We start from the raw sequence: 25,304 nt of genomic DNA on the forward strand, positions 1-25,304 counted from the left end.
CTGTGTGCTCTGAAATCTTCAGGGATCCTGTTGTCCTGAGATGCGGTCACAGCTTCTGTAAGGCCTGTCTGCAGCATTGGTGGAGAGAGAAGGGATCTCAGGAGTGCCCAGTTTGCAGAAGAAGAGCTTCTATGGATCCACCTCTCCCTAGCCTGTCTCTGAGGAATGCCTGTGAGTCATTCTTAAAGGAGAGAAGTCAGAGAGTTGAAGCAGGATCAGTGCTCTGCAGTCTGCACAGTGAGAAACTCAACCTCTTCTGTTTGGACGATCAAATACCTGTCTGTCTTGTCTGTCAAACTTCAAAAAAACATGAAAACCACAAATTTCGACCAGTTCAGGAGGCTGCAGAAGAAAATAAGGTAACTGTTTCATAAATGACTTTTATAATTTACAAATTTCACTTACATTTTAATTTAAGTTAAGCTTTGTAGTGCTGTCATCTACAGGGCCTTGGAACTAAAAATATATATATATTTGTGCTGGAAATATAATTAATATTGAATCTTAATATTTTTCATGATTGTGAATTTCTAATGAAGTAGTTATTGTATTTCCAAAGGGTTATAATATCAAAAGGATCCATTTTAGTTCTCAGGCCTGACTGCAGTTTAAGCTCCTCACTACGTATCACATGACTGACAGAGAGACAGGAGGGAGGGGCAGGAGTGTGGAGACATTCTCAGAGCTGTGTTAGGGAGCAGTGCTCAGCATGGGACAGGAGGGGTCAAAGTTCATGGTCAGATATACATTCAAGTGATCACTGACCTCTACATCAGCTTGTTAATGCAAATATTTAATCAGCCAATCATGTGGCAGCAATTGAATGAATGAAGGAATGCAGACATGGTCAAGAGGTGAAGCTGTTTTTCAGACCAAATGTCAGAATGTCAGAAATGTGATCGAAGTGACTTTGACGTGGAATGATTCTTGGTCAGAGTGGTTCAAGTATCTGAGAAACTGCTGATCTCTTGGGATTTTCACACACATCAGTCTCTAGTGTTTGCAGAGAATGGCGCGAAAAACCAAAAAAATCCAGTGAGCAGCAGTTCTGCAGAAAGAAGCACCTTGTTAATTAGAGACAAGAATGGCCAGACTGGTCAAAGCTGACAGGAAGGTGACAGTAATGCAAATAACCACACATTACAACAGTGGTATGCAGAAGAGCATCTCTGAACACACAACGCATCAAACCTCTAACAAGTCTAATAAATACCTAATAAAGTGCTCACTGAGTGTATGTGGCCTTACAGGGCAGGTCACTGTGTCATAAAGAGACTAAACACTACATTAAACTTGGAACAATTTCATTTACACATTCCTGGACCTTAGACCCTTCAACAGAATATCTGTGCAGTAATTTGCTGTAATTTCCTGTTTACCTGTCATAGAATCAATGCACAGATATGTATGTATCAATTAACACATTGTTTTTACACAAGTTGTGACCTGAGTCTCCATTCTGGCTCATCTCTGTCTGAACAGGGGCTCTTGTGCTGTCTGTGTAGGCAGTGAAGTTTACTGTCTGTCTGTTTCTTCAGTAAAGTGTGGATTCTGTCATTTCTTTCCAGGAGAAACTCAGGACTGCACTGGCTCCACTGCAGAAGAAGCTAAAAGCCTTTAATGCAGTGAAACTACTCTGTGATCAAACAGCAAAGCACATCAAGGTACTGTACTGAGGCCTTTAAATCACAGTGTTGAAAATGCATCACTGGATTGCGCTGAAATGATGGTGAATAATGTTTATTCCAGAGCCAGGCCCAGCACACAGAGAGACAGATAAGGACAGAGTTTGAGAAACTTCAGCAGTTCCTAAAAGATGAAGAGGCAGCCAGGATCACTGCACTGAGGGAGGAAGAGGAGCAGAAGAGTCAGAAGATGAAGGAGAAGATTGAGAAGATGACAGAAGCGATATCATCCCTCTCAGAACAGATCAGAGTCATAAAACAGGAGCTGGGAGCTGAAGACGTCTCATTCCTGCAGGTAAGACCCGTTCACCCTGTGTCTGTGGGACTCTATACAGACTGCTGTTAATGCTGACGCACATTCATTTATACAATATAGTATCAAAGCCCCCTTTTCATGTAACTTCCAAATATCTCTTCAAAACTTTATCCAGCAGGATAAATTTAGATCAGTGAACATCCACACACTGGACACATGTATAACAGTGTTAACCCTTTCATACAACATCCACACACTGGACACATGTATAACCCTTCCATACAACATCCACACACTGGACACATGTATAACCCTTCCATACAACATCCACACACTGGACACATGTATAACAGGGTTAGCCCTTTCATACAACATCCACACACTGGACACATGTATAACCCTTTCATACAACATCCACACACTGGACACATGTATAACAGGATTAGCCCTTTCATGCATGTTGTCCACTATAGTGGACAGATATTTAGAAGCCATTTGTAATAATTTAGTTTGTTTACATGCCCAAACCACCAGTGGTTGCACCCTCTCGAGTCTTAATAAAATGTGATATGATTCCTGTCCTTATGTATCATTGTCTGTTTGAGCTATGACATCATACGTTCAAAATGACACAGGAAAGTGGAGAAACACCATGAATCTGAGCTAAATCGGGCGGCCGGTAGTGTAGTGGTTAAGGTACATGCCTGGGTCACGTGAGGTCAGTGGTTCGATCCCCGGTGTAGCCACGATAAGATCAGCACAGCCATTGAGCCCTTGAGCAAGGCCCTTAACCCTGCATTGCTCCAGGGGAGGATTGTCTCCTGTTTAGTCTAATCAACTGCACTTCCCTCTGGATAAGAGCCTCTGCCAAATGCCATTAATGTCAACCTTTCTATTCTAAGCTATGCAGATAGGTAAAAAAAGGTTCTCAGTTAAATAGGTTGTGACTGAAAAAGCATCTGTCCACTGTAGTGGACATTGTGTGTTAAAGGGGACATTCTGCATATTGGGCCTTTTTGTCCCTGCGTCGGTATTTTTCAGGTTTTACTCAAAGTAGTGATAATTATTCACTTGGATGTTTTATTTAACCAAACTTGTGCTGTGTTTGTCATTTGACTGGGTTCAACTGTACAGTTATATTGTTCATATATTTATGTATTATAGGCTTATGTGAGGTTGAGGAGGATGGGGTTTGTGTGTGTGTGTGTGTGTGTGTGTGTGTGTGTGTGTGTTTGTGGTTAATACACAGTAACAATGTCTTCCTAAAGTAAGTAAATACAAAAATATAATATTACATTACATATGGTATTTACAAAGCTAATGCACTGCAAGAATGCCATTGTATTGTACAGGGCTACCCTATCGAAGATCAACACATGATATATGACAGTTTTTAGGACCTCACTTGGTTTTTTATTACATTTATTTAAAGCTAATGCTTTATATATATATATATATATATATATATATATATATATATATTTATGCATGGTGTCCACTATAGTATATGTAACTTATATAAATATATTTTTACACCATTTTACACTTGTTCTATGTCATGTCATATATAAAGTTACTTAAAGTTATTAATGTGGTGTCCAACGCAGTGTTCAAGGACAGAGTTTTCGCTACAGTGATAATTCAGGGTTTTTTTATTCTTTACACATGTTTTCTGAAACCATACCTCAAGTTCTGAAACTAAAAACTGCAATACCATTAACCATGCTGGAAAAACTCCACAAATCTCTGGCTAAATGAAACTTTTCTGTTGAAACCATATTCCCACTTCTCCAAATCACATTAGTGTGAAAATGACACACACATGCATCGTGAATAAACCTCACTTATTGAACACAGATTTGATAAATGAAAAACACGATTATGAATAGTTTTACTTATCAGTGGGCTTACGGCTTCTGCATTTTCAGTGTTGCACATACAAGCTATGGACAGTAGCTGATTGTTTTATACAGTATTTTATAATATACTACAGTAACATGTTCTACAAACACACAAAAAAAATAACAAAATCTTTTTTTTCCCAAAAGTAATGAAAACCTTTCAACACATGCTCTTGGTGTTCAAGGTGTTCTCTACAAATACTTTATACAGTAGGCTAAATTATAACATCATAATGAATCATAATGAAAGAAAAACACATTTTGGCTGCATCCTGTCGTTCGTTCTGTCTGGCCACAGAATCTCATCCACATCACAGGTGATGTTTCCCTGGCCAGGCAGTGGAAGGTATCTCCTGGCATGAGGTATCCAACCCTGGAGTGCTTCTGTAGGATCACCACCACATGACTCCTCCTTTGTCTTTAGAAGGGGCATCTCTGTGTGGATTCTGGTCCTAGACTTTCCATCACCATGCAGAGAAATGTTCTTCCATTAGATGGAGAATATGGTGGGAGACAAATGTTGGAAAATCCAGGGTGGGCAAGGAAGCAGTTGAGGACCAGAGCAGCCCGGTGGAAACTAACGTTGTCCCAGGTGATAACCCACGTGGGCTGCTCTGGCTCATCTGTGCTGGTGGAGTCATGATGTTGTGGAGGGTGGCCAAAAGGTGATCAGATGGGCAGTATTGTAGGGTCCAGGGTTGGCCTGGTGTTGGAGAACTCCTACCCCTCCTCCATCTCTTACTCTGACTCTCACTGCAGCTTTGGCATCCATTGTTCACCAATACAGCAGAGCATACGTATCTGTGGCCCTTTTATTCATGTGTAAGTTGTGATTTACATATCTGTGGCCCTTTTATTCATGTGTAAGTTGTGATTTACATATCTGTGGCCCTTTTATTCATGTGTAAGTTGTGATTTATTTGACAAGTGTCTAAACTGGTGAGGAGGTAATTTGGCCAGATGGTCATTTGTGTTCAGCATTTTGAATAGTAGTGCTTTCCATGTGAAAGAAATTACATTCATGAGAATTGTGCCAGAAGTAGAGAATTGTGTGTAAAGTTTTTCAAAAAGTGTGATTTGAGTGGATTTGTGCTCTGAGTGGAAACTCAGAGAATGTGCTTAATATTTGCAGAAATGGTTTAGAGGTTTGATACATCAATGTAAGGTCCCAGTGTTTGTGTGTAGAAATGTGAAAAAATCTGAAACACTCTCTTTATTTCAGAAGTACAAGGACACACAAAACAGGTAAACAAACTGTCATCAGATTAAGTAGTTTATTAGCCTTTAGCGTTCTATTAGTGAGGAACTGTGGAATGTGTTAGAAATGCCTCTTTCTGTAATAAATACCGCTGACTATGGAAGAACATTGAAATTATTAAAGTAATAAAATGAATACTATTTCCATCTAGTATGAACCCCATCTAGCTGTGAGTGTGTGTCTCTCAGTGGGGCTGTGAGTGTGTGTCTCTCAGTGGGGCTGTGAGTGTGTGTCTCTCAGTGGGGCTGTGAGTGTGTGTCTCTCAGTGGAGTCAGGCTGTGAGTGTGTGTCTCTCAGTGGGGCTGTGAGTGTGTATCTCTCAGTGGGAATGTGAGTGTGTGTATCTCAGCAGGGCTGTGAGTGTGTGTCTCTCAGTGGGGCTGTGAGTGTGTGTCTCTCAGTGGGGCTGTGAGTGTGTGTCTCTCAGTGGGGCTGTGTGGCAGAACGCTGGGAGGGATGGAGCCATTTTCTTACAGAATGAAGATCTGATGTTGCCGCTGATAATCTTCTATGGTAATGAAGCCACGCCCACAGCACAAGTGACTCCTGAATATTATTGCAGAGCCCAGTGCACACTGGGGGATCCAGAGAAGGTCTCAGGAGCGCTGATTGATGTGGCCAAGCACCTGGGCAATCTGAAGTACAGAGTGTGGGAGAAGATGCTGGGGACTGTTCAATACAGTGAGTACTGGGGGCAGGGAGCTCCACATTGTCACTGTACTGGGGGAATCTTCAGCATCCTTTCCACAAGCTGATGAAGCCAGTCAGAGTCATATTGGTCCTGTCTGTGTAAGAGCCCTGGAGTGAAGAGACTGAGCACCAGTCCTTAATCTCACTGATGCTCATCATAAAATGCTGCTTTAAGAGTGATACTGTATTTCAGGGGAAGGACAGGAGCACAAACACTGACAGGCTTTCATCCCTTTTACAGGGATTGTGAAATATTATCCTTTAGTTCTGGTGCTTCTCTCACATGTATCTGACGCTATAATGTTGTTTTTGTGAAACCCAGTTTATATCATTAGGAGCCCTTTGTGTCTGACGGTTTCCCTTTGTGCAGATCAGTGCTGACGTCTCATTCTCTGTCCCTTCAGCTCCTGTGACTCTGGACCCAAACACAGCACATCCTGAACTCTCACTGTCTGAGCATCTGACCAGTGTGAGATACAGTGGTAAGAGTGAGCAGGTTCCTGATAATCCAGAGAGATTTGATTGGTGGTGTTGGGTGCTAGGCTCTGAGGGATTCAACTCAGGGAGACACTGCTGGGATGTAGAAGTGGGGGGTGTGGCCTGGATGGTGGGTGTGGTTAGAGAGTCCATCGGCAGAAAAGGGGGTGTGGCTCTGAACCCAGCAGGAAGAGTGTGGGGTATAGGGCTGATCAGTGGGAAATACACAGCACTGACCTCCCCACTTACAGTCCTCACTGTGCAGAGGAAACTCCAGAGGGTCAGAGTGCAGCTGGACTGGGACAGGGGGGAGGTGTCATTCTCTGACCCCAGTGACAACACTCCTCTCTACACTTTTAAACACTCCTTCACTGAGAGACTGTTTCCTTTCTTTTGTACTCTGGAGACTCTGCGGATCTGTCCACTGGAGGTGTTTGTAAGTGTTAAATAGCACTGTGGGATTGTGGGTAAACATCAGTTGAAGTAAAATGACTTTATTTATGAAACTCCAAGCAGGTTTACTACAGACATGAACAAAATATTTTCTATTATCTGAAATGTAAATACAAACATTCTAAAGTGCTTGATGACAAATGTCTGATCTCTCTGATATAACCTCACAGTGTTATTACTGAGTAATTACTGTGGTACATGGTGGTATTGTAAGTACACTGGTGTGTGTGTGTAATGAGTGATTACTGTGGTATATGGTGGTATTGTAAGTACACTGGTGTGTGTGTAATGAGTTATTCCTGTGGTACATGGTGGTATTGTAAGTACACTGGTGTGTGTGTGTAATGAGTTATTCCTGTGGTACATGGTGGTATTGTAAGTACACTGGTGTGTGTGTAATGAGTTATTCCTGTGGTATATGGTGGTATTGTAAGTACACTGGTGTGTGTGTAATGAGTTATTCCTGTGGTATATGGTGGTATTGTAAGTACACTGGTGTGTGTGTAATGAGTTATTCCTGTGGTATATGGTGGTATTGTAAGTACACTGGTGTGTGTGTAATGAGTTGGGGTGTAATAAATACACCAGTGGAATGACTCCAGAGTGCTGCTCTTTTCCTGACCCATCACCAGTGTGTCTCCCAGGTGTGTGATGAGGTAAGTCTCTCTCTCCAGTGCAGTATGAACGCAGACAGAGACAAATACGCCCCTCATACGCTGGGTTTGGGTTCATTCCACACTCACTTGAGCTGATCTGAGATCAGTTGAGAAACGCAGATAAGCCCAGTGCCCCCAGATGGCTCTGTGAACTCAGAGAGTGAAGGAAATGTCTGAGGTCATACTCACTCTGTCCACTAGAGGGCGACTGAAGCTCTGCTGAGGTGCTGGATGAGGCCCTGGCTCCACCAGGTGTGTGGAGTGAGAGAGCGCTAGGGCTCCTCTCTCTGGCTCCACCAGGTGTGTGGAGTGAGAGAGCGCTAGGGCTCCTCTCTCTGGCTCCACCAGGTGTGTGGAGTGACAGAGCACTAGGGCTCCTCTCTCTGGCTCCACCAGGTGTGTGGAGTGAGAGAGCACTAGGGCTCCTCTCTCTGGCTCCACCAGGTGTGTGGAGTGAGAGAGCACTAGGGCTCCTCTCTCTGGCTCCACCAGGTGTGTGGAGTGAGAGCACTAGGGCTCCTCTCTCTGGCTCCACCAGGTGTGTGGAGTGACAGAGCGCTAGGGCTCCTCTCTCTGGCTCCACCAGGTGTGTGGAGTGACAGAGCACTAGGGCTCCTCTCTCTGGCTCCACCAGGTGTGTGGAGTGAGACAGCACTAGGGCTCCTCTCTCTGGCTCCACCAGGTGTGTGGAGTGAGAGAGCACTAGGGCTCCTCTCACCTGCTGCTCTCAGCAGTGGGCCGGTTTGGGTTCATTAAAGTCAGGTTTGTGAGCTGTAGGCCAGAGATCAGCCCCTTTTAGTTTGAAGATTCTGTGCTGAAGCTTTGAGAAACAGTGCTGAGATTTGTCATTTTATCAGGTTTATTACGGGTCTGAAAAATGGCTGTGGTACGTGCTTCCAAGCCTGTTTGTGAGACACAGTTATAGAGTAATGACCAGTCAGTGTGACTGGAGACACAGTTATAGAGTAATGACCTCTCAGTGTGAGCTTTGTCCTTCAGACTGTGAAAGGTTTGTGAAACCCATCGACTAGCAGAGGGGCTTCAGCTCACCACAGTGCCCTGAGTACAGAGGAGAGACAGAGTCTCAGAGCTCTGCAGGGTGCTGTAGATGAGCTATTCTAAAGCACAGCTCTCTCCATTAGCTTCATCAGCGCTGTAAATGAGCTATTCTAAAGCACAGCTCTCTCCATTAGCTTCATCAGTGCTGTAGATGAGCTATTCAGAAGCACAGCTCTCTCCATTAGCTTCATCAGCGCTGTAAATGAGCTATTCTAAAGCACAGCTCTCTCCATTAGCTTCATCAGTGCTGTAGATGAGCTATTCTAAAGCACAGCTCTCTCCATTAGCTTCATCAGCGCTGTAGATGAGCTATTCTAAAGCACTGCTCTCTCCATTAGCTTCATCAGTGCTCTAGATGAGCTATTCTAAAGCACAGCTCTCTCCATTAGCTTCATCAGTGCTCTAGATGAGCTATTCTAAAGCACAGCTCTCTACATTAGCTTCATCAGTGACGATATTGGATTGTGGACTCCAGCTCTGCATCTGTGTGTGCATCATGTTTGTAAGGGAGGGTGTGTACTTGAGTTTATCTGGGGAATGAGACTCCATTTTGATGAACACATGAGAGCTGCTGCTGCTGGCAGATAAGCCGTTCAGACCTCAGTGATGCATTGCTGCCAACTGCAGGAAATGGTGTCTCTATAATTGGGTGCATCTCACATGAAGAGGGACATACAGTTTCTCATGCTAAGACGAAGCTTTGGAACTGGGGATCTCATGATATATTTTCTACTGTATATTTTCCAGAAATGAAGGAACTTATTAGCTCATAAACATAATTACTTATAGATAACTTAGACTATAGATACAGGAACAAAAACAGACTGAGAAACAGAAATTTAAAGACATTTATTATTTTTACCTGCTGCTTGTGTAACAGCAGGAAGTGAAATTGAACTACAGATTTAGCAGAAGCCATTACTGAGCTCAGAACAGACGGGACAGAATGGCATCTGGACCTTCTCTCCTGGAAGAGGACCTCTCTTGTCCTGTGTGCTCTGAAATCTTCAGGGATCCTGTTGTCCTGAGATGCGGTCACAGCTTCTGTAAGGCCTGTCTGCAGCATTGGTGGAGAGAGAAGGGATCTCAGGAGTGCCCAGTTTGCAGAAGAAGAGCTTCTATGGATCCACCTCTCCCTAGCCTGTCTCTGAGGAATGCCTGTGAGTCATTCTTAAAGGAGAGAAGTCAGAGAGTTGAAGCAGGATCAGTGCTCTGCAGTCTGCACAGTGAGAAACTCAACCTCTTCTGTTTGGACGATCAAATACCTGTCTGTCTTGTCTGTCAAACTTCAAAAAAACATGAAAACCACAAATTTCGACCAGTTCAGGAGGCTGCAGAAGAAAATAAGGTAACTGTTTCATAAATGACTTTTATAATTTACAAATTTCACTTACATTTTAATTTAAGTTAAGCTTTGTAGTGCTGTCATCTACAGGGCCTTGGAACTAAAAATATATATATATTTGTGCTGGAAATATAATTAATATTGAATCTTAATATTTTTCATGATTGTGAATTTCTAATGAAGTAGTTATTGTATTTCCAAAGGGTTATAATATCAAAAGGATCCATTTTAGTTCTCAGGCCTGACTGCAGTTTAAGCTCCTCACTACGTATCACATGACTGACAGAGAGACAGGAGGGAGGGGCAGGAGTGTGGAGACATTCTCAGAGCTGTGTTAGGGAGCAGTGCTCAGCATGGGACAGGAGGGGTCAAAGTTCATGGTCAGATATACATTCAAGTGATCACTGACCTCTACATCAGCTTGTTAATGCAAATATTTAATCAGCCAATCATGTGGCAGCAATTGAATGAATGAAGGAATGCAGACATGGTCAAGAGGTGAAGCTGTTTTTCAGACCAAATGTCAGAATGTCAGAAATGTGATCGAAGTGACTTTGACGTGGAATGATTCTTGGTCAGAGTGGTTCAAGTATCTGAGAAACTGCTGATCTCTTGGGATTTTCACACACATCAGTCTCTAGTGTTTGCAGAGAATGGCGCGAAAAACCAAAAAAATCCAGTGAGCAGCAGTTCTGCAGAAAGAAGCACCTTGTTAATTAGAGACAAGAATGGCCAGACTGGTCAAAGCTGACAGGAAGGTGACAGTAATGCAAATAACCACACATTACAACAGTGGTATGCAGAAGAGCATCTCTGAACACACAACGCATCAAACCTCTAACAAGTCTAATAAATACCTAATAAAGTGCTCACTGAGTGTATGTGGCCTTACAGGGCAGGTCACTGTGTCATAAAGAGACTAAACACTACATTAAACTTGGAACAATTTCATTTACACATTCCTGGACCTTAGACCCTTCAACAGAATATCTGTGCAGTAATTTGCTGTAGTCATTCCTGTTTACCTGTCATAGAATCAATGCACAGATATGTATGTATCAATTAACACATTGTTTTTACACAAGTTGTGACCTGAGTCTCCATTCTGGCTCATCTCTGTCTGAACAGGGGCTCTTGTGCTGTCTGTGTAGGCAGTGAAGTTTACTGTCTGTCTGTTTCTTCAGTAAAGTGTGGATTCTGTCATTTCTTTCCAGGAGAAACTCAGGACTGCACTGGCTCCACTGCAGAAGAAGCTAAAAGCCTTTAATGCAGTGAAACTACTCTGTGATCAAACAGCAAAGCACATCAAGGTACTGTACTGAGGCCTTTAAATCACAGTGTTGAAAATGCATCACTGGATTGCGCTGAAATGATGGTGAATAATGTTTATTCCAGAGCCAGGCCCAGCACACAGAGAGACAGATAAGGACAGAGTTTGAGAAACTTCAGCAGTTCCTAAAAGATGAAGAGGCAGCCAGGATCACTGCACTGAGGGAGGAAGAGGAGCAGAAGAGTCAGAAGATGAAGGAGAAGATTGAGAAGATGACAGAAGCGATATCATCCCTCTCAGAACAGATCAGAGTCATAAAACAGGAGCTGGGAGCTGAAGACGTCTCATTCCTGCAGGTAAGACCCGTTCACCCTGTGTCTGTGGGACTCTATACAGACTGCTGTTAATGCTGACGCACATTCATTTATACAATATAGTATCAAAGCCCCCTTTTCATGTAACTTCCAAATATCTCTTCAAAACTTTATCCAGCAGGATAAATTTAGATCAGTGAACATCCACACACTGGACACATGTATAACAGTGTTAACCCTTTCATACAACATCCACACACTGGACACATGTACAACCCTTCCATACAACATCCACACACTGGACACATGTATAACCCTTCCATACAACATCCACACACTGGACACATGTATAACAGGGTTAGCCCTTTCATACAACATCCACACACTGGACACATGTATAACCCTTTCATACAACATCCACACACTGGACACATGTATAACAGGATTAGCCCTTTCATGCATGTTGTCCACTATAGTGGACAGATATTTAGAAGCCATTTGTAATAATTTAGTTTGTTTACATGCCCAAACCACCAGTGGTTGCACCCTCTCGAGTCTTAATAAAATGTGATATGATTCCTGTCCTTATGTATCATTGTCTGTTTGAGCTATGACATCATACGTTCAAAATGACACAGGAAAGTGGAGAAACACCATGAATCTGAGCTAAATCGGGCGGCCGGTAGTGTAGTGGTTAAGGTACATGCCTGGGTCACGTGAGGTCAGTGGTTCGATCCCCGGTGTAGCCACGATAAGATCAGCACAGCCATTGAGCCCTTGAGCAAGGCCCTTAACCCTGCATTGCTCCAGGGGAGGATTGTCTCCTGTTTAGTCTAATCAACTGCACTTCCCTCTGGATAAGAGCCTCTGCCAAATGCCATTAATGTCAACCTTTCTATTCTAAGCTATGCAGATAGGTAAAAAAAGGTTCTCAGTTAAATAGGTTGTGACTGAAAAAGCATCTGTCCACTGTAGTGGACATTGTGTGTTAAAGGGGACATTCTGCATATTGGGCCTTTTTGTCCCTGCGTCGGTATTTTTCAGGTTTTACTCAAAGTAGTGATAATTATTCACTTGGATGTTTTATTTAACCAAACTTGTGCTGTGTTTGTCATTTGACTGGGTTCAACTGTACAGTTATATTGTTCATATATTTATGTATTATAGGCTTATGTGAGGTTGAGGAGGATGGGGTTTGTGTGTGTGTGTGTGTGTGTGTGTGTGTGTGTGTGTGTGTGTTTGTGGTTAATACACAGTAACAATGTCTTCCTAAAGTAAGTAAATACAAAAATATAATATTACATTACATATGGTATTTACAAAGCTAATGCACTGCAAGAATGCCATTGTATTGTACAGGGCTACCCTATCGAAGATCAACACATGATATATGACAGTTTTTAGGACCTCACTTGGTTTTTTATTACATTTATTTAAAGCTAATGCTTTATATATATATATATATATATATATATATATATATATATATTTATGCATGGTGTCCACTATAGTATATGTAACTTATATAAATATATTTTTACACCATTTTACACTTGTTCTATGTCATGTCATATATAAAGTTACTTAAAGTTATTAATGTGGTGTCCAACGCAGTGTTCAAGGACAGAGTTTTCGCTACAGTGATAATTCAGGGTTTTTTTATTCTTTACACATGTTTTCTGAAACCATACCTCAAGTTCTGAAACTAAAAACTGCAATACCATTAACCATGCTGGAAAAACTCCACAAATCTCTGGCTAAATGAAACTTTTCTGTTGAAACCATATTCCCACTTCTCCAAATCACATTAGTGTGAAAATGACACACACATGCATCGTGAATAAACCTCACTTATTGAACACAGATTTGATAAATGAAAAACACGATTATGAATAGTTTTACTTATCAGTGGGCTTACGGCTTCTGCATTTTCAGTGTTGCACATACAAGCTATGGACAGTAGCTGATTGTTTTATACAGTATTTTATAATATACTACAGTAACATGTTCTACAAACACACCAAAAAAATAACAAAATCTTTTTTTTCCCAAAAGTAATGAAAACCTTTCAACACATGCTCTTGGTGTTCAAGGTGTTCTCTACAAATACTTTATACAGTAGGCTAAATTATAACATCATAATGAATCATAATGAAAGAAAAACACATTTTGGCTGCATCCTGTCGTTCGTTCTGTCTGGCCACAGAATCTCATCCACATCACAGGTGATGTTTCCCTGGCCAGGCAGTGGAAGGTATCTCCTGGCATGAGGTATCCAACCCTGGAGTGCTTCTGTAGGATCACCACCACATGACTCCTCCTTTGTCTTTAGAAGGGGCATCTCTGTGTGGATTCTGGTCCTAGACTTTCCATCACCATGCAGAGAAATGTTCTTCCATTAGATGGAGAATATGGTGGGAGACAAATGTTGGAAAATCCAGGGTGGGTAAGGAAGCAGTTGTGGACCAGAGCAGCCCGGTGGAAACTAACGTTGTCCCAGATGATAACCCACATGGGCTGCTCTGGCTCATCTGTGCTGGTGGAGTCATGATGTTGTGGAGGGTGGCCAAAAGGTGATCAGATGGGCAGTATTGTAGGGTCCAGGGTTGGCCTGGTGTTGGAGAACTCCTACCCCTCCTCCATCTCTTACTCTGACTCTCACTGCAGCTTTGGCATCCATTGTTCACCAATACAGCAGAGCATACGTATCTGTGGCCCTTTCATGCATGTGTAAGTTGTGATTTACGTATCTGTGGCCCTTTTATTCATGTGTAAGTTGTGATTTACGTATCTGTGGCCCTTTTATTCATGTGTAAGTTGTGATTTACATATCTGTGGCCCTTTTATTCATGTGTAAGTTGTGATTTATGTGATGAGTGTCTAAACTGGTGAGGAGGTAATTTGGCCAGATGGTCATTTGTGTTTAGCATTTTGAATAGTAGTGCTTTCCATGTGAATACAAGAAATTACATTCATGAGAATTGTGCCAGAAGTAGAGAATTGTGTGTAAAGTTTTTCAAAAAGTGTGATTTGAGTGGATTTGTGCTCTGAGTGGAAACTCAGAGAATGTGCTTAATATTTGCAGAAATGGTATAGGCGTTTGACACATTAATGTAATGTCCCAGTGTTTGTGTGTAGAAATGTGAAAAAAATCTTTAACACTCTCTTTATTTCAGAAGTACAAGGACACACAAAATAGGTAAGTAAACTCTCATATGATTAAATATCTGTGTGTGTCTCTCAGTGGGGTCAGGCTGTGAGTGTGTGTCTCTCAGTGGGGCTGTGAGTGTGTGTCTCTCAGTGGGGTCAGGCTGTGAGTGTGTGTCCCTCAGTGGGGCTGTGAGTGTGTGTCTCTCAGAGGGGCTGTGAGTGTGTGTCTCTCAGTGGGGCTGTGTGGCTGGGAGGGATGGAGCCATTTTCTTACAGAATGAAGATCTGCTGTTGCTGCTGATAATCTTCTATGGTAATGAAGCCACGCCCACAGCACAAGTGACTCCTGAATATTATTGCAGAGCCCAGTGCACACTGGGGGATCCAGAGAAGGTCTCAGGAGTGCTGATTGATGTGGCCAAGCACCTGGCCAATCTGAAGTACAGAGTGTGGGAGAAGATGCTGGGGACTGTTCAATACAGTGAGTACTGAGGGCAGGGAGCTCCACATTGTCACTGTACAGGGGGAATCTTCAGCATCCTTTCCACAAGCTGATGAAGCCAGTCAGAATCATATTGGTCCTGTCTGTGTAAGAGCCCTGGAGCGAAGAGACTGAGCACCAGTCCTTAATCTCACTGATGCTCATAATAAAATGCTACTTTAAGAGTGATACTGTATTTAAGGGGAAGGACAGGAGCTACACAAACACAGACAGGCTTTGCTCCCTCTTACAGGGATTATACAATGTGTGACTTCTGAAATCTTTGAGTTCTTTTAGCTTCTCTCACACATGTATCTGAGGCTATAATGTTGTTCTTGTGAAACCCAGTTTATATCATTAGGAGCCCATTGTGTCTGACGGTTTCCCTTTGTGCAGATCAGTGCTGACGTCTCATTCTCTGTCCCTTCAGCTCCTGTGACTCTGGACCCAAACACAGCACATCCACTCCTTTCACTGTCTGAGGATCTGACCAGTGTGAGATACAGAGATGAGAGACAGCAGGTTCCTGATAATCCAGAGAGATTTCATAGGTGGTTGTGGGTGCTGGGCTCTGAGGGATTCAGCTCAGGGAGACACTGCTGGGATGTAGAAGTGGGGGGTGAGGACTGGCGGGTGGGTGTGGTTAAAGAGTCCCTCAGCAGGAAAGGGGGTGTGGCTCTGAGCCCAGCAGGAGGAGTGTGGAGTATAGGACTGTTCAGTGGGGAATACAGAGCCCGGACCTCCCCACCTACACCCCTCACTGTGCAGAGGAAACTCCAGAGGGTCAGAGTGCAGCTGGACTGGGACAGGGGGGAGGTGTCATTCTCTGACCCCAGTGACAACACTCCTCTCTACACTTTTAAACACTCCTTCACTAAGAGACTGTTTCCTTTCTTTTTTACTCTGGGGACTGTGCGGATCTGTCCACAGAAGGTGTCTGTAAGTGTAAAATAGCACTGTGGGATTGTTGGTAAACATTGGCTGAAATCAAAGGACTGTATTTATCAGATCAGGTTGACTTCAAATGACATAAACAAAAACACGTCATGTGGGTGAGGGTTAGTAGATGGGTTAGACTCTATGGATGGGTAGGACTGTATAGGGCTGTTTGTATTTTAACACCGCACACAATCTGGAGTGTCGGCCAGAACACTACTTCAAGGCCAGAATGTTCAGGGCAGGAGGGGCGCATGTGAGAGAGGACACAGAATGAGGAGACGGGATTGGATGCAATCACTTGTATTATCCACAAGATATCACAGTGCAACAAGGTGTGTGTATATTCCAGTGTGTGTGTTCCTTCTCTACATTGAGTAGATGGCTAGTGTGGTTCTGAAAATAAAGAGAAATAATAATAAGCATAGGGCTACAACGTAGCACGCATGCATGTGTCATAGTTAACGAGCTAGTCAACTTGCAGCATCACCGAGGAACAAGCAGGCAAATGACCAGCTAGATAATACCAGTAAACTATGTCCTTACACAGTACTAAGCAAACTAAGCATACAGATAAACCAAATAACACATTTGGCATATATGCGCCGGATAAAGGTCTGTGTGCTGGCACAATACGCGTAATTTAGCAGCTAATAATAACGTCAGCCAACACGGTAGTAAATGCTATAAGTGCTAACATTTTTCTCCCTCGCTTAAACTAGCAACAGGCAATTCACTTCTCCCAACACATTTCATAGCTTAACATACAGCCTTAACTTCATATTAGAAAACTTACTTTGTTCATAGACGCACACTTTAAACTACCGGGTATACTTTGCTCAGACAACACGGAGAGCAATGAAGTTGCTACTTCAACAGCGCGCCAGCCTAAAAGTAAACAATAGGTCTCGCGTCTTAACGTAGGTAAAAGTTCATAAGCATGAATAGGAGAAATAAACAGAATATAAGTCCTGAGCCTTTTGTACACGTCATGAACAAAATATCTATTATGTCAAATTTAAATACAAATATTCTAAAGTGCTTGATGAGAAATGTCTGATCTCTCTGATATAACCTCACAATGTTATAATGTTAATCATCAGACCGTACACCCCTGCCAGACCTCTTCGTTCAGCCTCCACAGGCCGTTTGGCACCTTCCCCTCTCTGAACCTCCACCTCACGATCACGACTACTGTCTGTTCTGGCTCCACGGTGGTGGAACAAACTCCCCGTTGAGGTCAGAACTGTAGAATCTCTCCCCACCTTCAAGCGCAAGCTGAAGACACACCTCTTCAAGCAGCACCTCTCCCCATCCCTCCCTACCTCCCTGTGAACCTTAATTGTTGTCTCTGTGACTGCTTTGTGTATCGGTATTTTTAGTTGGTTAGGTAAGCAGTGTTTGGATAGTTCACTTTGGTCACTTTTGCTCTGTTTGTTTGTTTGTTTGTTTGTTTGTTCTCAAAAAAAAAAAAAAAAAGGCCCTCGTCCTTATCTTTGTTGTACAGGTAGCAGTTGAAATTGTACTTCCCTCTAGGGTCTTTCAGCGTACTTATCCCTGGTTATGGGTATGCACTTTGTTGTACGTCGCTCTGGATAAGAGCGTCTGCCAAATGCCAATAATGTAATGTAATGTAATGGCTGGTTGAAACCTGCTGGCACATCAGCCACTCAGACCTCAGTGGCACAATGCTGCCCCCTGCAGGAAGTGTCTCTGATAATCAGTGCCATCAGGAAGTAGTGTTTCTCACAGGTTTACTCTTTAATTACACCAGGTATCTTTTAATGTGATTGCAATGTGTAGCCTCTATTTCACAAATGGAGGAGTTTTTGAAAAGTCGATGGAGAAAAACCCTTGACTTTGAAGACGACAACATTTAAGACTGATCAAAGGACGGTCTTTGCTGTATTTTGTGTAACAGCGGAAAGTCGCCTAAAAACTAAACTAAACGGACTAAACTAAAAGACGGAAATTATTATATTATTATATATTATTATTATATCTGGCATTATCACTCAGGGCTGGTCAGCTTGCTGGCTTCCTCTGGTATTGTGGAATTTGTGGCTGTAAAGTAATTTAGGAGCATGCATCATTAACCCCCACTATCTCCGCACCCATACGGGCAGGAGCCTGTGGGGGAAGACTCAGGCCTCCAGCCGTGAAACTCGTTACGACGGGGCAACATTCTTTACGGCACAGGGAGGTGGGAGGAAATACTTCCTGCTAGGCCCTGACCTTCTCCTGAACCCCCCTTTATTGCTCTCTCCCTCTTTACTCAGTCACTAAATGATGTGTACAGCACTGGACGTTTCATGACAAAGTCAGTTTAGATGTTTGGTATTATTCTGATTGTTTCAGTGCGACTGGTGCAATGGTTTTATTTCTGCAACAGCAAACCCTAGACATCATAACCAACCAGGAACCAGGGAAAACTGTGTGGAGCTCTGCCCCAGTGAAAGCCATGTGCCTCAACCCCCCTGCGTTTCCTGGGGAGGCGTGGCTCCAAATTACAGATGGGTGACCCATTTTTAGGGTTAACATCAAAGTCCAGATTTTGGATTTAAGGACAGTAAACTAAGCAATCTGGGAGAATGCAATCAGCCTCCCGTGCACTCCGTGCACGTAATTTCTACGTACAGGGTGTCTGTAGCCAGACTCCCGTATGTAGCTTTTATTACCAGGTATGACTTTTAAGACTCCATAATTTGGTTTCCGTTGTAATGTTTTTTGATTTGGAACTAGTATGTAATTATGTGTATGTAACCTGCCTGGTAAAATAAATTGTTAAAACTTGATCTGTTTGGTTTTCCTTACTGACGCTTAATGTTACACAGGGAATGCGTGGTTTACCCCCTCAAACTGGTCTAGGGAGGATGATTATTTTCACTTACTGTATCACGGCGTATAGCACCCGTAGACCTATGTTGGTAAATCCCTCGCCTCCGCATGGTAGTTCATTCATGTCGAGCACAGCCGTAGCTATGTTGGTCTGCTTGGGTCCCTAGGCTGTAAACAGATATACCCGAGAGTAGCTATTCCTGCGACCTCTGTAATGACTACAGATAGCTAGTCAGTTTGTGAGACGTGCACATAACACGCGATGTGACATGCGGTGGTACCAGCAGAGGACTGTTCAGCGAGTTCTTCTCAGTACAGGATTCCTATAGCGATCAAGTCAAAATTATCAATAAGAAATCTACCTAATGTGGATAACTAATCTAAATTATTATTCTAAAATGGAGTCAGATAAACGAAGGTGAATATATTGGCCCTATTGTGGAGATTCTTGGGAGATTCTTGGTCATCCCGGACCAGTAAAGAGCGGAAGGCAGAGTGGTACTCCTGTCTTTGTATTTGGTTTATTTATTGGCTGATCTAGACTCTCCGCATAGGGGCCACTAATTTTTAACCCTATTAGTATTCTTTCAGCAACACCAGAAGGACGAGCACGCTGATACCTTCAGCCCTCGCTAAATTCATGGGGTTTTACACTGCGGAGTTAGCGGAAGCCATTACTGAGCTGAGAACAGACTGTGGTCGCGCCGCACGGGAGGAAGAGAATTGGACATGAGCAAGAATTTAAGCAAAGAAGAAATAAAAAAGGGTAAATGCAGAAAACTGTAATAATAAAGAGAAAATAAACATTACTTCCACGAAGACTTTTCAGCCACTTTCGCTGTGTTTTCTTGGTCTTGCTCACATTTTCTTCTGGGAAGCACACTGAACACTGAACACTGTGCCTGCCTGCCTGATTATAGGCGTGGCCCTGATTACCTGTTGCAGACCGAGACCTGCTTCAGGTACGGAATGGCGTCTGCATCTTCTCTCCTGGAAGAGGAGCTCTCCTGTCCTGTGTGCTCTGAAATCTTCAGGGATCCTGTTGTCCTGAGTTGCAGTCACAGCTTCTGTGAGGCCTGTCTGCAGCATTGGTGGGGAAAGAAGGGATCTCAGGAGTGCCCAGTTTGCAGGAGAATATCTTCGAAGGATTGTCCACCCATTCGTATGTATCTGAGGAATATCTGTGAGGCGTTCTTAAAGGAGAGACGTCACAGAGCTGAAGCAGGACCAGTGCTCTGCAGTCTGCACAGTGAGAAACTCAAACTCTTCTGTTTGGAGGATCAAATACCTGTCTGCTTTGTTTGTCAAACTTCAAGAAACCACGAAAACCACAAATTTCGACCAGTTCAGGAGGCTGCAGATGAAAATAAGGTAACTGTCTCCTAACACAATTTAGATTTAAATAACTTTTATCATTTAATTTTTCATTGGTTGTTTATAGTTTATAAATTTCACTCACATTTATGGTTGATTATAATAATCAGATTTTGAAAAAATTGTGCTTTGTAGTGCTGTCATCTACTGATACCTTGGTGAAGCTTATCAAATGCTTAACTGAAAACAAAAAATGTCTGTGCCAGAAATAGAATTAGTATTGAATCGTAATATTTTTCATGATTCAGAATTTCTAATGAAGTAGTTATTGTATTTCCAAAGGGTTATAACCTCAAAAGGATCCATTTTAGTTCTCAGGCCTGACTGCAGTTTGAGCTCCTCACTACGTGTCACATGACTGACAGAGAGACAGGAGGGAGGGGCAGGAGTGTGGAGACATTCTCAGAGCTGTGTTAGGGAGCAGTGCTCAGCATGGGACAGGAGGGTCAAAGTTCATGGTCAGATATACATTCAAGTGATCACTGACCTCTACATCAGCTTGTTTAGGCAAATATTTAATCAGCCAAACATGTGGCAGCAATTGAATGAATGGTCAAGAGGGTCAGCTGTTTTTCAGACCAAATGGTGAAGAAATGTGATCTAAGTGACTTTGAAATGGAATTTGGTGTCACACAGGGCGGTTTGAGTATCGCAGAAACTGCTGATCTCCTGGGGTCTCTAGAGATTGCAGAGAATGGTGCGAAAAACACATTGTTAGTGAGAGACGTCGGAGGGGAATGGCCAGACTGGTCAAAGTTGACAGGAAGGTGACAGTAACACCAATAACCACACATTACAACAGTGGTATGCAGAATAGCATCTCTGAACACAGAACATGTTGTTTATTCCGTCTAATGTCAAGAAGCCCGGTGACCAGAGATAACAGTGCCAAATCGAGTTTGCAAAATAATAGTCGTAAAACAGTCCAGGGTAAAAGTCAAGGCGAGAGTGTAGTCGATAAATGTGGAAAGTAGATAAAAAAACAAAAAACGTAATTGCAAACAAATCAAAGGGGCTAGGCAAACTCAGAAAAACAGGCAAATGATTGTCTCAAGAATCTCTAAAGAAGAGGCTTACAAGTAACCGACTCTGAGTATGTAGATCAACGTTATGACAAGGAATACAACTGAGACCAGGGTTTAAATTACACAGAGGGATGATACAAACTAGGTGGGACAAGGGAGTGAAGATGATCTAACAAATGAACATCAGGTGAGGAACAAGAGCGGCTCATTAATACAATGACGAGGGAGGAACGAAAATGCGGACTGGATTCTAAAAGGCCTACATGTACAATTCACAAATACAGACGGCTCCGGACTAGGGAGTAGACAATTGCACAGGAACTAGTGATCGGGTAGAGCAGGTGCGAACATTTCCCTGAATCAAGGCAAGCAGTTAGAGATAGAACAGGGAGGCAGAGTTATAGAGCAGTAAAGGTAGAGTTAGTCTGCTCGTTTCATAATTACAAAACTAAAAATAACAAAAATTTATATTTATATTTTATTTATATATCTTTTTTCTTTAAGAATGTGTTATTTATATTCATCATGTTCTTTTTATTTTATTTCATTTTTTCCCCATCATTACTTTTATTAATATTGATTACTTCTTTTTCCCTCTTCTCTCCCTTTTTCCATACTATCCATTCAAGGCTCTAATCAACAACCACCCACTTGTCCACCTGTCTGTTTGTCTGTTCATCTTCCTGTCTATCTGCCCATTGGTCTGCATGTTCATATGTATACACAAGTCACTCTTTCCACACTTTATTATTATTTTCATTATTATTCTTTTTTCATTTATTGTTGTCTTTCGTAACTCTGTCTGTTTTGCTTTACATTCCCCTCAAAGGCTTCATACTGTTTTCTTCCTCCACTCTCTCTCTCGCTCTTTCTCTCTAAAAAAATAAAAAAATAAAAAAACATAATTACAAAACTACCTAAAACTAGTGACTGTTAGTTAGTTAGACAGACAATTAGTGTGTTAATATAATTTAGTACTATACAAAATCTATGTTAATAGTTTTTAGGAGATTAGTGCTATCAACAAACATGAATGGAGAAAAAGCAGGAAGTAAGCGAAACTAGACTGAGAAGGAATTGTGGGAAACCGGAAAATTCCAAAACCACCTGAATAGTGAAGCACACAGACAGGGGACTGACATAAAACATTAACACAGACATCACAGGGGAAGACAAATGCAATGAAATATGAATAACTAAACTGAGGACCAGACAAATAATAAATATACACAAATAACAAATCTAACAGATAAAACCACACATAACAACAGTGGTATGCAGAAGAGCATCTATGAACACACAACGCATCAAACCTCTGGGTAGGCTACAGCAGCAGAAGTCTAATAAATACCTAATAAAGTGCTCACTGAGTGTACGTATGTGGCCTTACAGGGCAGGTCACTGTGTCATAAAGAGACTAAACACCACATTAAACTGGGAACAATTTCATTTACACATTCTTGGAAATTCTGACCCTTAGACAGAAAGTTTGTGTGGTGATTTTCTGTAGTCATTCCTGATTATCTGTCCTGTATTGGAGGCAATGCACAGATATGTATGTCTCACTTAACACATGGTTTATACACAAACTGACTGGAGTCTCCATTTTGGCTCCCCTGTGTCTGAGCAGGGGCTCTTGTGCTGTCTGTGTAGACAGTGAAGTTTACTGTGGGTCTGTTTCCTCAGTAAATTGTTGACTCTGTCATTTCTTTCCAGGAGAAACTCAGGACTGCACTGGCCCCACTGCAGAAGAAGCTAAAAGCCTTTAATGCAGTGAAGCTAATCTGTGATAAAACAGCAGAACACATCAAGGTACTGTACTGAGGCCTTTAAATCACAGTGTTGAAAATGCAGCACTGGATTGTGCTGAAATGATGGTGAATAATGTTTATTCCAGAGCCAGGCCCAGCACACAGAGAGACAGATAAAGATGGAGTTTGAGAAACTTCAGCAGTTCCTAAAAGATGAAGAGGCAGCCAGGATCACTGCACTGAGGGAGGAAGAGGAGCAGAAGAGTCAGAAGATGAAGGAGAAGATTGAGAAGATGACAGAAGAGATATCATCCCTTTCAGAACAGATCAGAGCCATAGAACAGGAGCTGGGAGCTGAAGACGTCTCATTCCTGCAGGTAAGACCTGTTCACTCTGTGTCTGTGGGACTCTATACAGACTGCTGTTAATGCTCACCCACATTCATTGATACAATATAATATTCTCTAAGCTACCTTTTCATGTAACTTGCAAATATCTCTTCAAAGCTTTATCCAGCAGGATAATTATTGTCTTGCAGGGAAAGTGTTTTTCTGCAACATCCACACACTGGACACATGTATAACAGGGCTAGCCCTTTCATACATGTTGTCCGCTATAGTGGACAGATATTGAGAAGCCATTTGTCATAATTGTGTTTGTGTTTACATGCCCAAACCATGGTATAGGGGTTTGATACATGAGTGCAAGGTTTTGATTACTGTGTTTCAAGTCCCAGTGTTTGTGTGTTTATTTCAGAACTACAAGGACACACAAAACAGGTAAACAAACTCTCATCAGATTTCAAAAGTAGTGTATTAGCCTTTAGCGTTCTATCAGTGAGGAACTATGGAATGTGTTAGAAATGCCTCTCTCTATCGCAGTTTAAATACTGACTATGGAAGAACATTAAAAAAATGAATATTATTTCCCTCTAATATGAATACCCCCCTCCCCTCCTGTGAGTGTGTGTCTCTCAGTGGGGCTGTGAGTGTGTGTCTCTCAGTGGGACTGTGAGTGTGTGTCTCTCAGTGGGGCTGTGAGTGTGTGTCTCTCAGTGGGCTGTGAGTGTGTGTCTCTTGGTGGGGCTGTGAGTGTGTGTCTCTCAGTGGGGCTGTGAGTGTGTGTCTCTCAGTGGGGCTGTGAGTGTGTGTTTCTCAGTGGGGCTGTGAGTGTGTGTCTCTCAGTGGGGTCGGGCTGTGAGTGTGTGTCTCTCAGTGGGGCTGTGAGTGTGTGTCCCTCAGTGGGGCTGTGAGTGTGTGTCTCTCAGTGGGGTTGTGAGTGTGTCTCTCAGTGGGGCTGTGAGTGTGTGTCTCTCAGTGGGGCTGTGTGGCAGAATGCTGGGAGGGATGGAGCCATTTTCTTACAGAATGAAGATCTGATGTTGCTGCTGATAATCTTCTATGGTAATGAAGCCACGCCCACAGCACAAGTGACTCCTGAATATTATTGCAGAGCCCAGTGCACACTGGGGGATCCAGAGAAGGTCTCAGGACCGCTGATTGATGTGGCCAAGCACCTGGGCAATCTGAAGTACAGAGTGTGGGAGAAGATGCTGGGGACTGTTCAATACAGTGAGTACTGGGGGTAGGGAGCTCCATATTTTCACTGTACAGGGGGAATCTTCAGCATCCTTTCCACAAGCTGATGAAGCCAGTCAGAGTCATATTGGTCCTGCCTGTGTAAGAGCCCTGGAGTGAAGAGACTGAGCACCAGTCCTTAATCTCACTGATGCTCATAATAAAATGCTGCTTTAAGAGTGATACTGTATTTAAGGGGAAGGACAGGAGCTACACAAACACAGACAGGCTTTTCTCCCTCTTACAGGGATTATGTGTGACATAGGAAATATTCAAATCTTCTAGTTCTGGTGCTTCTCTCACACTTGTATCTGAGGCTATAATGTTGTTCTTGTGAAAGCCAGTTTATATCATTAGGAGCCCATTGTGTCTGACGGTTTCCCTTTGTGCAGATCAGTGCTGACGTCTCATTCTCTGTCCCTTCAGCTCCTGTGACTCTGGACCCAAACACAGCACATCCCAAACTCTCACTGTCTGAGGATCTGACCAGTGTGAGACGCAGTGATGAGAGACAGCAGGTTCCTGATAATCCAGAGAGATGTGTTGGGCGGTGTTGGGTGCTGGGCTCTGAGGGATTCAGCTCAGGGAGACACTGCTGGGATGTAGAAGTGGGGGGTGTGGCCTGGCAGGTCGGTGTGGTTAAAGCGTCCATCAACAGGAAAGGGGGTGTGGATCTGAGCCCAGCAGGAGGAGTGTTCGGTATAGGGCTGGTAAGGAAAAAATACAGAGCCCTGACCACCCCATCTATACTCCTCAATGTGCAGAGGAACCTCCAGAGGGTCAGAGTGCAGCTGGACTGGGACAGGGG

The 25,304-nt window shown here is 42.9% G+C and overlaps 2 protein-coding genes across 2 annotated transcripts; both read left to right on the plus strand.

Annotated features, from left to right (window-relative positions):
• Positions 1-1,750: 1,750 nt before the first annotated feature.
• LOC133129704 (zinc-binding protein A33-like) lies at positions 1,751-7,029 on the plus strand. The gene is made up of 4 exons (XM_061243966.1): positions 1,751-1,980; positions 5,065-5,087; positions 5,663-5,781; positions 6,195-7,029. Exons 1-4 carry the CDS (start codon positions 1,876-1,878, stop codon positions 6,716-6,718), a joined length of 771 nt encoding a protein of 256 aa, XP_061099950.1. The 5' UTR covers positions 1,751-1,875; the 3' UTR covers positions 6,719-7,029.
• A 6,746-nt stretch (positions 7,030-13,775) lies between these two features.
• Positions 13,776-15,949, plus strand: LOC133129005 (zinc-binding protein A33-like). The gene is made up of 3 exons (XM_061242809.1): positions 13,776-13,806; positions 14,882-14,995; positions 15,426-15,949. Exons 1-3 carry the CDS (start codon positions 13,776-13,778, stop codon positions 15,947-15,949), a joined length of 669 nt encoding a protein of 222 aa, XP_061098793.1.
• The last annotated feature ends 9,355 nt before the right edge of the window (positions 15,950-25,304 follow it).

Source organism: Conger conger, chromosome 5 (assembly GCF_963514075.1).
Source record: "Conger conger chromosome 5, fConCon1.1, whole genome shotgun sequence".
Lineage (NCBI taxonomy): Eukaryota > Metazoa > Chordata > Actinopteri > Anguilliformes > Congridae > Conger > Conger conger.